The sequence below is a fragment of the Eleutherodactylus coqui genome, chromosome 2, assembly GCF_035609145.1.
Source record: "Eleutherodactylus coqui strain aEleCoq1 chromosome 2, aEleCoq1.hap1, whole genome shotgun sequence".
NCBI lineage: Eukaryota > Metazoa > Chordata > Amphibia > Anura > Eleutherodactylidae > Eleutherodactylus > Eleutherodactylus coqui.
The window spans coordinates 111,072,653-111,088,933 of NC_089838.1; the positions used below are offsets into that span (position 1 = coordinate 111,072,653).

General features: G+C 43.1%; 1 protein-coding gene across 3 annotated transcripts in view; it reads right to left on the reverse strand.

Annotated features, from left to right (window-relative positions):
• Positions 1–16,281, reverse strand: part of UNC5A (unc-5 netrin receptor A) — a 374,244-nt gene that overhangs the window by 120,702 nt on the left and 237,261 nt on the right. For all 3 annotated transcript variants that reach the window (XM_066591340.1, XM_066591341.1, XM_066591338.1), the window contains exon 3: positions 3,861–4,004. In XM_066591340.1, the coding sequence (XP_066447437.1) occupies positions 3,861–4,004 (144 nt within the window). The remainder of the gene's footprint in view (positions 1–3,860; positions 4,005–16,281) is intronic.

Consider the following 16,281-nt stretch of genomic DNA (forward strand, 5'->3'; position numbering starts at 1 on the left):
ACCTCAAGGCCACAATATGAACCAAAGTGCAAGATTAAAGGACATTTGAAGTTGTATGTGTGTGAACACAGGTAAAATAATCAGGATGGGAATCAGTACGGCCAATTGTTCTGAACCGAGAATGAGCTACTTCTGTATAACCATATGAAGAGAATTGACTTAATGCTACTATGTGTATATTTTGGATCTTGAAGTTATATGACAGATCATAAAGCAATGCTTTGATCCATACCGGTTAGAGGAAAATGGAATTCCTGTCTGCTCATCAATCCTACACAGAAGATAAGTACATACGCAGATATGCAACATCCGTGGCACCAACCCATTACTGCACTTGCATGTTTTAGATCACAACATAGGCTAGGTTCACATTATGGGATCACAGCATTGCTTAGACTTACATTTCATTATATTCAGTGAGGCTGTATGGAAGTTAAATGAAGATTTCCAGTAGTAAATTGATGGCCTATACTCAGGATAGGTCAATAGTAGATCAGTGGAGGGCCATTACACTGGACTTCCACCAATCAGCTGTCTATGGAGCCAGTGCGATCATGCAGTGAGTTGATTTCTGCAAGAAGCAGATCGCTTCGTATCCCCTGTGCTGGCCAGGCTTGGCACTGCAGGCAAGCTCTCATTCAACTGAATGGGAACTTTGTCTGTAATGTCAAACATGGCCACTGCAGTGGAATGGCACTGTCTGCTTCCTGTAGAAATCAGCTCTGTGAACAGCTGATCTATAGAGATTCCATGCGATGGACCCTACTGATCTGCTATTGATAACCTATACTTAGTACATCAGTAACTTACAACTGGAAAAGTCATTTTTGTATACAACATTATACACTTAAATGCAGTTGAGGCAAAAGTTTTTTTACATGGATACTGTTTTGGCATACATTTACTTAACCCTTTCCAATCCACTGTCTGACCTCTGAAGACATTATGATTTAAGGCTGTACAGCTATGATGTTGGAAGACATCCGTTGGGGTTCTCTTACTGTATATTGACAGCCTCTCTGCTGTCAGAGCCTATCCAACGTGTCACATCATGCAGTACTTGCTTTAGCCAGCAGATAGCGCCGTTGTATAATGGTAGAAAAAAGAGTAAGCCCCCTAGGAAAACCAGGATACAAATTGGATTGGAAAGGGTTAATGATAGTCTATTGGTACATCTGGCGAATTTCCAATCCTATAGTATATACCATATGTAGAACCGAAATGTGGTGTGAATGTAACCTTAGTAGGACAGAAACAAAGTTTGGTTTGATAGAGAAGTATCTTTTGAACTTCACACACCCGAAAAATGAACAGGGTCAACAGATGAGTAGTGAGGTCATAGACTGACCTGATATACAAACATGGACATAACTATATGGGGTTGCAGAGGAGCCTGGTGTATGAAGAGGCCTAACAGATCTTGTATTACACAGGACAATAAGTGTGGGTCCATATTACACATTGCAGTGGGGTCTTAAAGCTTTGCATACTGTAAACCTACATAATACCTAGTACTAGGTCAGTGGTGGCGAACCTATGGCACGCGTGCCAGAGGCGGCACGCAGAGCCATCCCTACTGGCACGCGCCCCATCGGCCGCTCACCACTTGTGAATACCAGCAGGGGCCGCGGCTCCCCTGACGTCTCCTACTACTTGGTTCCGCAGGGAGGGGGGAGGCGTTCGGCAGCACACTGAAGTCAGAGTGTGTGCCGGGAGCATATTAACTCTTTCTTCGCCACTTCTGCCGCAATCAGCAATTCCCAGCAACCTGATTGGTTGTTTGGGTTGGCTGATTCACCAAACAACCAATCAGGTTGCTGGGAATTACCTATTGAGGCAGAAGTGGGTAAGAAAAAGTTAATATGCATGCTGGGACCATCACTGACCAGAAGAGGAGCTGAGCTTCCAGAAGGAGGAGGAGGTAAGTATGTGGGTCTCGGGAGGGGCACTGTGGGGTGTCACTACTGCACTGGGGGGCCGCTGTGGGGTGTCACTACTGCACTGGGGGCCGCTGTTGGGTGTCACTACTGCACTGGGGGCCGCTGTGGGGTGTCACTACTGCCCTGGGGGCCGCTGGGGGGTATCACTACTGCACAGGGGGCCGCTGGGGGGTGTCACTACTGCACTGGGGGCTGCTGGGGGGTGTCACTACTGCACTGGGGGCCACTGGGGGGTGTCCCTAATGCACTGGGGGCCGCTGTGGGGTGCAGGGGTCACTATTCCACTGGGGCTGCTGTGGGGTGGGGGTAACTATTACCGCTGGGGCTGCTGTGGGGTGTCCCTAATGCACTGGGGGTCGCTGTGGGGGGGGGGGGGTCACTATTACCTCTGGGGCCGCTGTGAGGTGGGGGTCACTATTACCGCTGGGGCTGCTGTGGGTGGTGTCACTTACCGCTGGGGCTGCTGTGGGGTGGGGGTCACTATCACCGTTGGGGCCGCTGTGGGGTGGGGGTCACTATCACTGCTGGGGCCACTGTGGGGGTCACTATTACCGCTGGGGCCACTGTGATGTGGGGGTCACTATTACCGCTGGGGGGTGGGGGTCACTATTATCGCTGGGGCTGCGGGTCACTATTACCGCTGGGGCTGCTGTGTAGTGGGGGTCACTATTATCGCTGTGGGGTGTCACTATTACTTCTGGGACCGCTGTGGGGGTCACTATTACCGCTGGGGCCGCTGAGATGTGGGGGTCACTATTATCGCTGGGGCTGCTGGGGGGTGTCACTAGTACTGTGGGGTATGTTTACAGGTGACGGAAATGGGCAGGGCTGTTTCAAAACAGACAGGGTGCAGATTTTGACTATTTTTTGAATGCGGAAATACTGCAGAATTTTCCACAGTATTTTCTGCTGAGGACATACTGAAGCATTTCTGCATCCAAAAATCAGTCAAAATCTGCTCCCTGTCTATTTTGAAGCGGCCCTGTCCTTTTTAGAACGACAGAGGTAAAATCATACGTTGTGATAAGCCCCGCCACCTGACGTGTTGCCACTTTGCGATAAATAAGTGGGTTTTAGGTTGCAGTTTGGGCACTCGGTCTCTAAAAGGTTCGCCATCACTGATCTAGGTAATTGAATAGGCCAATGAGTAAAAAGTGGAAATAAACCTCAAAACAATAACATGCACTTTATGTAACCAATATGATTGTATTCCCTTGGCAATGAGCAACCATATGTTAGAGACATTTTGCCGTTGTGATATTACTGTTTGTCTGTTTGAAAGTGTTCCCTTTCACTGCTAAAAAAAGATTGTTTGGATGTGGGAAATGTATTTTTACATGCCCATTATATTATATTATATATTATACTATCTTTCCAGATGGATGTCATGAGAGATGGAGCTGTTGCACCCAAAGACGGGGATTCTGTTAATTTAATAAGTAGTGATGAACTCTAATGAAACACATAAAATACAAGGTCATATTGCCATATAAAACAAAAGGTTACTTAGTAAGTGCATTTTATATTGTGATGAAAGGTACTGAGATGAGATTAGACACTGTAATGTATGCGTTGCTGAATAGTACTGGAGCTAATGCTCCTTCTTACAAAAGAAAAGAAAATAGTTGCCAGGTTAATGCCGTGCGTCACTTGAGTACTAGATATCCCCTATGAACCAGCAACTAGAAACTTATTTGTATCACTTGAAGGCTTTTATCTCATGGCAGAAGGATCTATTAGGGAAAGAAGCGGGGGGGGGGGGGGTTAAGACATGGAGTTTAACATATTTATGTCACGGTACAGAAATTGTATTCTGATGCAACAAATATGTCAACTTTCTGTTATTCTCTGTTTATTGTAAAACCTAATAAAAAAATATTGGAAAGAGACTGAAATTTATGTATAAATTAGAATACTTACATGCAATTCGGATAAATGCCTTCTGACTTTTGGAGGTTCCGGAGGAGCTCCATGCTACACAATGACACCAATATTCTTCTAGCCCAAATATCTTCTCCACTTGCTGCCTAGAGATGTCAATCCTCACCTCCATAACGGGGAGACCTAAAAAGGTAAGAGATACAGATATCATCAATGCACAGCGCTTATGAGTTATTATATCAAAAAATGTATCCAGTATACATAATTTCATCATTAGTACTAACAGTAGTCATGTGTACAATGGATAGATTGTCAGCTCAAGGCCCCCACCCCTAGTGTTCAATTTAGTTATTAGTTTTAGTTTGCGTATAATGACTGATTTTTCCTTTACATGGATTTAATTTGTACAGCGCTTCAAAATATGTTGGCACTATATAAATTATTAGTATTGGTATACATAGATCTGTGCACAGTTATTTCATTATTGTGCAATCAGCATGAACACATAGCACCTTCAGAAGAGGAGGAATATACACTATATGCACAAAAGTATTTGGATACTGCATGTTTTTTTATAGCAAATATGCAAATACTGAGTTTGCTGAACGGTATGCTGGGAAGGGCATGGCGAAAATAGCTGCTCATTTTGTAATAATAATCATTCATTCGATGGAGCACTTGTGGGACAGACTGGAGCGACACGTATGACCACGCCACCCACGCCCATCCTCACAACAACCTCTTCTCACAGCCTTGCACGAGCTATTCCTGCCCAGACTTACAGAGAACTTGTGGAAAGTATGCCGATGTGTTGCGGCTGTAATACAAGCAAAAGGAGGGCCGACACGTTACTAAATAGAAGAATGAAGCACTTTGTCTGAAAAAAACATGCAGTGTCCAAATACTTTTGTCCATATAGAGTATGTATTTACGTATATGGCAAACTCTGACGCATCTCAAAAGAAACCCATAGGAAAAAGTTCTAAACTTGATAAAAATTAAAAAGAACAATTATTACATAGGAAAATGGATCATTAAATCGAGATGCTGCATCGCTCTTCTAGTTCATATCTTTTCCTATCTATAGAAAGAAAGTCTTCTGGATTGAAGTCGATGCATTTAGGCCGGCTTTACATAGGTCTCAAAATTGAGTGAGACTTGTGCATTTTGAGATGCACAAATAGAAACCCCATTCTGTTGAATAGGGTCATACACATGAGCGATGTTTTCCTGCATTGCACTACATTGCGATGTGGGAAACAAATTGTGGCATGTTCTATCTTGCTGCGTGCTCTCACATCACATCGCTCATTTTTTTCAATAAGGCAGCAACAATACGAGAAACGTTCCAATCCTCCTCCGTAGCTGTGAAAGCCATGTCAGAGGATCCCTCCCTGAAGTGATGCAAGGCTGTTTTCACATGAAAACACCTTGCATCCCTGGTCCCGGGGGACTTCACATAGTGGGCAGCACGATTTGGGGGTGGGATTCATGGACCCATGTCATGCTCGCCGATACTGGTGCATTATGTCTCCACCAGAACTATGGGTGGAGACTTAGTGAGTTTGAGTAACCACCCTGGTAATTCCCCCTAAGCTCCTGATTGGGTCGCCGTGTGTCATTAGTGAGGACTCTGTGTTTGTCCTGGGTTTGTAGATGCTGTCCAACCATGGCCAGGAGTGGTGCTTTTAGGAGCTGGGTGGCTAGAAGCACCAACGCCTGCATGAGCTGTCCGGACAGAAGCAGGAGCGCCTGCTGCAGGAATGCTGAAGGTGTTTTCAGTAGCTGCCCTGCAAGGAGATCTAGTGGTCTCAGTAGCAGTGCCGGCAGCAAGCTGGAAGGGCAGGGGCTGCAGTAGCAGGTAGTGCAGTTCCAGAGCCAGTTCCACCAACCTTGCTGCCCATCAGATAAAGCACGCGCGGCCACAGCAGGACAGCTGCAGCCTCTTCAAGCGCTATGTGTTCCTTGCCGGCGTGTGGGGGTGGGGGCTGGAGGAGTCGACAGCAGCGAGAGCTGGAGCAGAAACACTGCTGCAGGACAGCTACAGCCGCTTCTAGCACTAGGTCTTCCTTGCCGGCGGATCGGGAGCTGAGGCACTACAAAGAGCACATCTGCAGCTGCCATTCAACAGCTGTGGGTGTTTCCTTTTACTCAGGACGACCAACCCATGTCTCTGCCCATTATTCTGGTGGAGACATAATGCACCAGTACCATGCTCGTCCATGTGAAGTTAGCCTGAGGGCTTATTCAGACGAACATATTTTGCATCAGTATTTTGAGAACCAATACCAGGAGTGGGTCCAAAATTTGCAAGACATTCTCCTGATTTTGGCTCTCAAAATACTGATGTAAAATACGCTCTTCTGAATAAGCCCTTATAGTATTGTAAGGTTGTATGTCTCCATCCACCATCTTTGCTCCATATTGTATAGCATTACTTCAGAACAAGGTGCCAAAGCCTTTCTCTTTGTACAATGATAAAGGCTGCCTTGATAAGCTATGAATGCGCTTGTGTCCTCATCGGTACTGGGAGTTTGTTTCAATAACTAATCATATTCAAGATCTGTTTGCTGTTAGTAAATAAAAATGTTCCTTATTACATCCAGATAGGGAGAAGCCAGTACACACCTAGTTATGATCACAGAAGAGGACTGGTACTGTATTATTGTACAGCATACTGTGTGCATTCCAGGCAGGCTAAACTGAATTGACTCCAGATTTATACTTTTCATCTACACTAATGGATTGGACCAAAGTATTAGGACTGGAGAGACATTAGTGCTACATTATTGCTGATACATTTATCTGGAGGAGGATTTCCAAGATCAGTTACAATTGTATCTACTTCTCAGTAAGTAAGAATAGGTCACGATGGATTTTTAGCCGCTGGATGTAAAAAGTAATGTTTTTATCTACAGAAAGAACAAAGAGAACTTGAGAACGCCGGGGAATTGAAACACAAAATATCAGGACTCATATGCACTTTTGTGTTACAGCTCCATATCCAATTGTAGCAGCTGAAATGGCAGCGTAAAGGTCTTTGCGGTCATACTGTACTTCCATATACTTGCAATTTAATGCAGAGACATTTTGAAGTTTTTTTCTGATTGTATGAAATCTGTGTTTTACCGTATGACATATTACAGAGGTATTCTGTCCTAGAAGCATAGCTTCTATATAGAATATGGTGCCATGGGGATGAATCATACTCCATGTTCTTAATTCACGCTCGGCATTACAAGTTCTGTGCATATGGTTCCACCCTGTAGGAGCGCTAGAAGAAACCTTTCATTATACAGGGTGATTATAAAAGAAATTGACACTTTCAACTTTATATAGAAGCAAAACTATTAAACAGGTAGACATGAAATATGACTAGTAGCATAGAAACGGGATGAAAGTTTTTGCAGATTTCGTGATGTCAGTATCACATGAGTAACCGTGCAGACATTTCAGAACACTGGTTGTCTATGTATAGGAAAAAGTTCTGAGAGACCTGTAGCTGAGGAACAAGAGGATTGTTTTCATGATCAATAAGAATCACACATAGAACATGTGTAACTTAGTCATACAAACTTAGGGCTTATTCACATGTTCGTGCCAAGCCGATATATGGTGTCCCATTCTGCAGGGGGAGGAGACGGGAGGAGACGGGCCGGGCCAGAACCAGTGCACTGAGCTCCCGCCCCCTCTCTGCCCCTCGACACTGTTTACAACGTGAGGGTCGGTACGGGGGCGGAGCTCAGTTCCACCCCGTTCTGCCCCCTCCCATTGCAAATAGTGGCGAGCAGCGGAGAGGGGGTGGGAGCTCAGTGCACTGCTCCTGGCCGGCCCGCCTCCTCCCCCTGCAGAAAGGGCGTGAAAACCTATATACAGACGTGTGAATGAGCCCTCTAAGACACATACTAAAGATAATATATGTAAAATATTTTGGCTATACTAATAATATTTTAGTTTCTATAAAATGTTGATAGTGTCTATTTCTTTTATAGTAACACTGTGCAATAATTAGAGTTACCCTCCGATCCTGGACAAACAAATATGGCTGCACCAGCATCTCTGACTACCTGATGCACATTGTGTATTAGTACCGTGTTTCCCCAAAAGTAAGACAGTGTCTTATATTAATTTTTGTTCAAAAAGGTTTAACTTTTTTACATGTATAGCTGCCTGGACACTATTTAAATTGACTTTTTTAATTAACTGTTAGCAGGGCTTAATTTTGGAGTTGGGCTTATATTTCAAGCATCCTCAAAAAGCCTGAAAAATCATTTTGCATCCTCAAAAATTCTGGAAAATCATGCTATGTCTTATTTTTAGGGCATGTCTTATTTTCAGGGAAACAGGGTATGCATCATTAGTCTAAGACACTAAATGCTGCTTTTCCGCTATGACTGGCGTATTTGCACTATGTACAAGGCTTTTTTGCGGACATATGGGCTCATTTTACCATATGTCTTGCACATGCAGGACATGTTCATTTGTAAGCAGCAGACAAGCACACCCTGATTTAAATGGTTGTTTAGGCTAATGCATTCCTGATGTGTTCTTTTTTCACAGAATTGCTCAGGACTTTGCGCATCATAGACTTCTACGTGGACCTATGCACACAGGCAGGTCATTGGTATCAATTGGTCCTATTTTCTGCATATTGGGCATGCAAATCTTGCATACACATGTGAAATCAGCCCTTAGACTACCAATGCATACTAATACACAGTGTGCATCAGGTAGCCAGAGAAGCAGGGTAGCCATCTTTGCTTGTCCAGAAACAGGGGGTTGTTTTAAAGACGTTGTCTCCCCATAAGAACCCCTGTCTATATACCCTATTAGGGCATATGGATGTCATACAGGAGAGCACCATGCTTAGGACCACCCTCTTAGTGACAGAACAGAGAACCCTCTTATAGAACAACTCCTGTTTTCAGACTCCAGTGTGTTGACCTATTACAAGGTTGGCCATTTGCTTGACTAGCCAGCACGTAATGCTCCATTTTCTTTGCATTGGTTACAACAGGAGACATTTTTGGCAGCCAATGGCCTCTTCCAACAATACCAGCTGTTTGCCAGAGGGTAGTGAAGCTAGGTAGCATCAGCGGAGTGCCAGTTTCTTTTTACATTGACTTCGGGATCCGACCCCTTTAACCTTTATTTACCTAAAACTCTAAAACTCCTTTACAGAAAAGAGGAAAATTCTGGCTCCACTCAAAGAAAATAATGTAGAAATCTAAGACAATCTTCAAATCGCCGGGGAAGCTCCAGTACTCTGATGTTGAAGGTTTTATTTATTGAAATCACTTAAGGGCGAGTACCTGGCAGATTCTTTTTTTACCCTCACGCACTGTAAAGCCAGACTGCCAAGTTGCAGAATAAGTAGCCGATACAAATATTTGTTTTATAATTTATGCCCATTCCTGCATTATTCTATAAACATTACTGAAAATCCAGGGCTGCTGCTAACAAGTCGAAAAGGGATTGACAGGTGAACTGTGCGTTTGTATCAGGAGTTAGAATTAAACCAACTTATTTTTTTTTTTTCGGAAAGGGAAACATAAAAATAAAGAGATGAGGATTAGAGAAGGAGCAGCATAAATAAAATAAATCTCATGAATTTAAAGTGCACTGTGGTAGAATAGAACCTACAAATTCTTAGTAATTGAATAAATGCGCTTTGATCTTTTATTGCATTGCAGAAACGGGTACTCGGCACAGTGTGCCGCCATCTTTGCTGCTGGGGAGCATCTTCTCAACTTTGCTCAAGGAAAGGCAAGCAGAGTTCAATAACATATTTGCTTGCTGATTTAGGTAAAAAGGCTTCAATATTCTAGCATAGATGCTAAGTGACTATATACCGTCAATACTGTTACGATGGCAGTGGATGATCGTGTGTCAGAACTAAACGTAAGTTCTTGCTTTAGCTATATGTATGTACAGTATATATGCTATATGTTGTCACCTTTTATACCAAAAAGTTATATCCAAACACCGCCATAGAATGTCGTTATACTTCTATACAATGTCAATACTATGCAACCATTTAGTGAACAAATAATAACAGTATAATACATATTTATACATATAAGGGCTGGACAAAAATATGGAAACACTGTACGAAATGCATGCCTTAAGTAACATGGGATTATAAATCATTCTTCAATAAGACATGTAGAGACCAATTTTAAGTGGAGGTAATATGACACAGATGTTGCGGGGCAGAAGTGCCGGAGGTGTTTTCAGTAGCTGCCCTGCCAGGAGATCTAGCAGTCTCAGTTGCAGTGCCGGCAGCAAGCTGGAAGGGCAGGAGCTGCAGTAGCTGCAGTTCCAGAGCCAGTTTCAACAACCTTGCCGCCCATCAGGTGAAGCACAAGCAGCCGCAGTGGGACAGCTGCAGCCGCTTTGAGCGCTATGTGTTCCTTGCCGGCATGTGGGAATAGGGGCTGAGTACTCGTCAGCAACGGGAGCTGGAGCCAAAACGGCCACTGCCCGACAGTTACAGATGTTTTCAATGATCAGGAGGTTGAGCCACTCAGCTGCTGTTACCAGCTGGCTCACAAAACCACCCAGAGCAGGGCAAGAGGTGAAGTAAACACAAATTTGTATATAATATGTATTGTACTGTTATATGAAATATATGATAGTGTTATTGGTGTGGTAAATAGTTGTATTTCGTGGGCATTGTATGAAAGTATTACTTGACATTCTACGGCAGTGTTTGGATATAACTAGAGATGAGTGAGTATACTCGCTAAGGCACATTACTCGAGCGAGTAGTGCCTTAGTTGAGTATCTCCCCACTCATCTCTAAAGATTCGGGGGCCGGCGGAGGGTGGGGAGCGGCGAGGGAGATCAGGGAGGAATGGAGAGGAGATCTCTCTCCCTCTCTCCCCCCCCCCCCCCCGCTCCCCGCCGTAACTCACCTGTCACCCGCGCCGGCCCCGGAATCTTTAGAGACGAGCGGGGAGATACTTGGCTAAGGCACTACTCGCTCGAGTAATGTGCCTTAGCAGGTACACTCGCTCATCTCTAGATATAACTTTTGGGGAGAAAAATGGCAATGCATTTGTTTTATATTTGCTGCTTTTGAAAATAAGCATTTATGGCATGTCTGTGCGCATTCTGTGGCAAAAAACGATGTGAACCAATGTTAGCTATAGGTCAATAGGAGAAACTGAATGCATTATGATGTGTGGATTTTTTGGACCATGTTTTCTTCACTTGTCATGCATTTTTGGGGTCACTAACAGAGGCGTAACTATAGGGGATGCAGGGGATGCGGTTGCACCCGGGCCCAGGAGCCTAAAAGGGACCCATAAGGCCTCTCTTCTCCATATAGGGAGCCCAGTACTATGAATGAAGCATTATAGTTGGGGGCCCTGCTACAGGTTTTGCATTGGAGCCCAGAAGCTTCAAGTTATGTCTCTGTGCAGCATGGTTTAGTTATGGGTACGGGTACAGATACAGATAGAGGGGGGGGCCCAGCTCACGTTTTGCATCAGGGCCCCTGAGCCTTTAGTTACGCCCCTGGTCACTAACTTTACTTCGCAATTGCAGCATGCTGTAGTTTTTTTTCGGTGGTTTTGCAAACATAAAAACTGAAAAAGTGCTCGTGAAAAATGTGTGAAGTGGAAGGACATATCACCACATAAAAAAGGTCTTTGAAAAATGGATTTACCGTACCAGTTAAAAAAATACATTTTTTACATGTGTTTTTTAGGGTCAAAAACTCTGGATATAAAGAAAGTTTAAAAATGATGCATGCTGATTTTTATGCCGGCTGAAAATGAATGATGAGATGAAAGAGAAGCTCATGATTCTCGTTTGTCGTTCAATCATTGGCTGCGTTTAAACTGAACAAGCTCCATTCACTTTCATTCGTTTGAATGATTTTGTGAAATTAATCGTTCCGTGTAAACGCACCCTTAGGCCAGTTTCACACAATAGCATTACGGACACACTTATGCTTCTGTAAAACGGACAAGTATCCCTGTGCAACTGCGAGTTTCCTGATCCGAACTCAAAGCATCATAGGAATCAGTCTGATAACATTCTGTAACAAGCTATCTTATCTTAAGCACTTGAACAGCTATTGTTTTTTACCTCAACCCAACAAAAGCTATTGAAAAGCAGTCCAAAGGACAAATAAAATGTGCCCCAAAAGATTACCAGAGTCAAATTAAACTCTGCTACAACTGTAAATGCATCTGTAATACGCTCATGTGAAAACGGTCTTTAGGGCTTTTTACAAGGCCTAGCAATAAGACATAAGTAAACATTTGTCTTCCCGAATTGTCAGCCCGTACAAAAGTGAAAACAATCAGCCGATGAATGAGCTAGCACTCATTTGTGGATTGATTGCCTTGCTTGTAAAAGTATAAAAAAATCTCTGTTGGTCTGCGCTCATTTGGTAATGGCCAAGGTTTGTATCATGTAAAAGAGGTCTTTTTTCACATCAGTTCACATCTGTTAGGAGCCTCTGTCATTGATATCTGTAAAAATACTATAGAAAATAGCGCAACATGCTGCGTTGTTTCATCCAGGAAGATGCTGGGCAGCCGAACAAACCAAAAAGACCCCATTAAGCAATGCAGTCCAGGGTCATTGGGTCCAACCCCCTGCTCAGTACAGGATTAACTAAATCATCCCAGACAGATGTCTGTCCAGCCTTTGTTTGAATACCTCCATTGAAGGAGAACTCACCACCTCCCTTGGCAACCTGTTCCACTCATTGATTACCCTCACTGTCTAATATCTAATTTGTGTCTCTGTTTCAGTTTCATCCCATTGCTTCTAGTCTGTCCTTGTACAAATGAGAATAGGGCTGATCCCTCTGCACTGTGAAATCCTTCAGATATTGGTCGACAACTATTAAGTCCTTAACCCCTTAGTGACCAAGTTTTTTTTTTCTTCCCATTTTCATTTTTTACTCTCCCCTTTAAAAAAAAAAATAACTCCTTTATTTATTCATCAATGTAGCTGTATAAGGGCTTGTTTTTTACAGGACAAGTTGTATTTTTCAATGGTACTATTTAATGTATCATATATTGTATTGAAAAATTCTGAAACAATTCTAAGTGGCGAAAAATGCCTATCAAGCCACGGGGATGGCTTCATAGGCATTTTGCCATGACAGCCCTGGGGCCTTTCAGAAGGCCATGATACAGCTCCCTGTGATCTCATCAGGGGGGGGGGGGGCTGTATGGGACTCCTGAACATCGTTTGGGGGGGGGGGATTTAAATGCCGCTATCAGAATTGACAGCGGCTTTCAAAGGGTTTACCGCCCCAATGAGCCACGTAGCTCATCGGAGCTATTGCCCGCATGTGTCAACTGTGATAACCAGCTGGTGCTTGCGATGTATGGAGAGAGATAGACGTGCGATCTCCCTCCATACACACAGGACTTAAAGACACTATAGGGCTGTCACTAAAGGTTCTTTTGGTGCTCTTTGGTTCCATCGTAAATGGATCTGTTTGGCCAATGTATTCATTTTGCCTTCTGCTATCGTGGATAAGGAAAACCGAAACTAGAACACTGATGTGAAGGAAGCCTTGTACAGAGCCGCTAGTAGAAATTCAATTTCAATAGCTTCCATATTTCTGACATTGCACAGGCTACAAAACTTTCCTCATTTCTTCCGTTTACAAGTGTAATTACCCTTTATCAGCCTCACCTCTTCCGCTCACTATATTTGCATGCTTACACGGTTGAACAGTAAGTAACTGGAATATTCACTGAGCAGGACTCTTATGTGAAACAGCTGTTGATCTGAGCTTGTATCACCACAGACACTGAAATTGCTTTTTGTACATTGATATTGCCAGGACTCATTTACGTTGGCTGCTAGCACTTGCTCACGCATGCTCATAGTGGTTTTCCGCAGAGTTGTAAGAGGTCTGCTGGATCCAAATGGCGGTTACCATTAAGAAAGAATTAACCTATTAGTAAATGAAGACAGAGCTAGATCGGGAAGAATTTTTCTCAAACAAGAAATGTGATTTGTAAAGAATTCTCGTTGAATACTATTCACTCACTTGTCTTTATGTTTCTACGAGTTCGTTGCCATAGCTGTGCGATGTGGGTGTATTTGTGCTTTTATCTCCATCACATTCTGCTCTGCAATCTCGTTTTTTGTGATGGTTGTACAGGATTATTTGTGGCTTGCAGCTGTGTGCTGTTGACACTTTTATTCATTATCCAAAATCACTGAAGAAAAACCGACAAAATTAGGAGGCGATCTTCTGCCCTATGGGGATTTCTAGATGATCATCACTTTTGGTATTAGAATACTTTCCCCAGGACAATGGTATAAGCTATGTCAGCAATACGCTTTAGGCAAAATGTCAAATGCAGTAAAGCTTTGGTCAGTACTGCTGTCCTAAGTCGACTTGCCAAACTATTTAAAAGTAACTGTATTGTCCAAGATCCATTCAACTTCTGCAATGGGAAGGAAATTGAACTTAAAAAAAAAAGTAACTTGTGGGTAATTTTACTTTAGTAATAGTCTTGGCTGGGAGACAAAAGCAAATACTGTCTTCTTTCCGACTGGCTACAGACTACCCCATGACTGTGAGTTGTCTGCTGGAGCAGAGAGGTATGTAGTCATGCTGGAGGTGTTTTTGTATTTACTCTGTGCTATGCTCCATTGGATGCCATAGCAGTGCTGATTTTCTTTGTACAAGTCATTGAACATTGAAATTTAGCACTCACGCATACGGAGCCATGCAGCTATCATATTCATACTGACTTTCTTGCCTTAACTGCTACAAGAATGACTGGTTTTGAAGCAGAAAACTTGTAAAATGTCCAACAGTCCAGTAAATTGAATGCAGCAAATACTACATATCAAATGGGCTTATTTAACCCCTTAAGCACCAGGGTGTTTCGATCCTAAAGGACCAGACATTTTTTAGGGAATTTACCCTTGTGGTGGTTTTTTTATATCTTTTTTTCCACTGACTTATCCCATGTTTTAGCTTTATTGGGGGTAAAAAGCTTAAAAAAAAGATTTTTTAAAAATGTATAGTTGTTCATTTTTTAAAATAGTATATTGATGCTAAATAGAGCATGGGAATGGGTTCTTTGTTTTGTTTTAGACGTTTTGATATATAATTTGTATTGTCTTGGATTACAGGTCAGATATGGCGATGAGTTTGGTTGGCATCAATGGTGGGTCATTTTTTATGTATATATTTTTTATTTTATTCTGTAATTTTTCTTTACTTATTATTGTTACTATATTTTTTACCATCTATGTTGCCCTTGAAGTCATATAAGACCTCGGGGGGTCATTCACATTGTCTTTTTTTTTTTCACACTTTTCCACTGTAGCTGGGGTATCCATAGGAGCCCCAGTTACAAGGGAAAACATCTACTCTAGTCTGACAGTAGTCGCTGGCAGAGCTGATCATGGTCTGGCGCGACAGAGGGCACCTGGCGGTCATGTGATCGTCAGGTCACATAGCGGAACTATATAGCCTGGAAAGAAGAAGGCAGAAACCGCTTCTCCCTTCTCCTCCGGTTCTTTGGCTGTGTCTGACAGACGAAGACCCGACCTGCCCTTGCTTGACTGCAGGAGCAGGAGCATTAATCCAGTGCCATACTTCTGCTATTGGCCACGATTAAAGCCCAGGACCAAGCCCTGTATATTTACCATGCTTGGTCCTTAAGAGGTTAAAGATGTCATGTCTAATGGTAGTTGACCCCAAAATACCACCTCTCTTCATTCTAAGTTCATCACATTTTGCTATACAGTTACAGTATACATTAATTATACAGAAGATAAAACATTTTGTATACTCTCAACATATACAAATGTTCACCTCTGATTTATGACCTTCATTAGAAGAAAACATATACCAGTGCATAAGCCGAGCCGTAGCTAGACTGTCCTTTATCCACAGCAAACATTCAGTTTGCTGCTCTTGCACTGTGTCTAAATTTCATGGCCACAGCAGAGCAACTTGCTGGCGCAGACCCTGAAACCCAGCACCCGCGGCACATGCCTCCATGTGTATGCATACTGCACAATTACTGTTGTCTTCACTCCGTTCAAAAGTAAGCATCTGACATAATGGCAAAATGTGGTGTGAACGCAGCCAGACAAGAGTCCAGAAAGCTGAGATCTACAGTGCTGTTTGCTTAGATGTTCACATCATGCAGCAGATCACTAGTAATTTTCCATCTTGAATGAACAATAAGGTGACCCTACAGGTTTTAGGACCACCCCTCGACCTCTAAGTTCAGAATTAATGAAGTAGGAGTTGTACTGAATCCTTTCCCATCAATCTGCTCTGCTCCTCCCGCTCTATAACATGATGCCTGCAGTTTAGACAGCATTCAAGCTTACAGATTCACTTCCTGCAGAGCCCATATGCTGTTACATAGAGGTGCAATTATAGTGGATGCAGAGGATGCGGTCACTCTCAGACCTGGAGCCCAAGTGGACCCATAAGGTCTCTCTT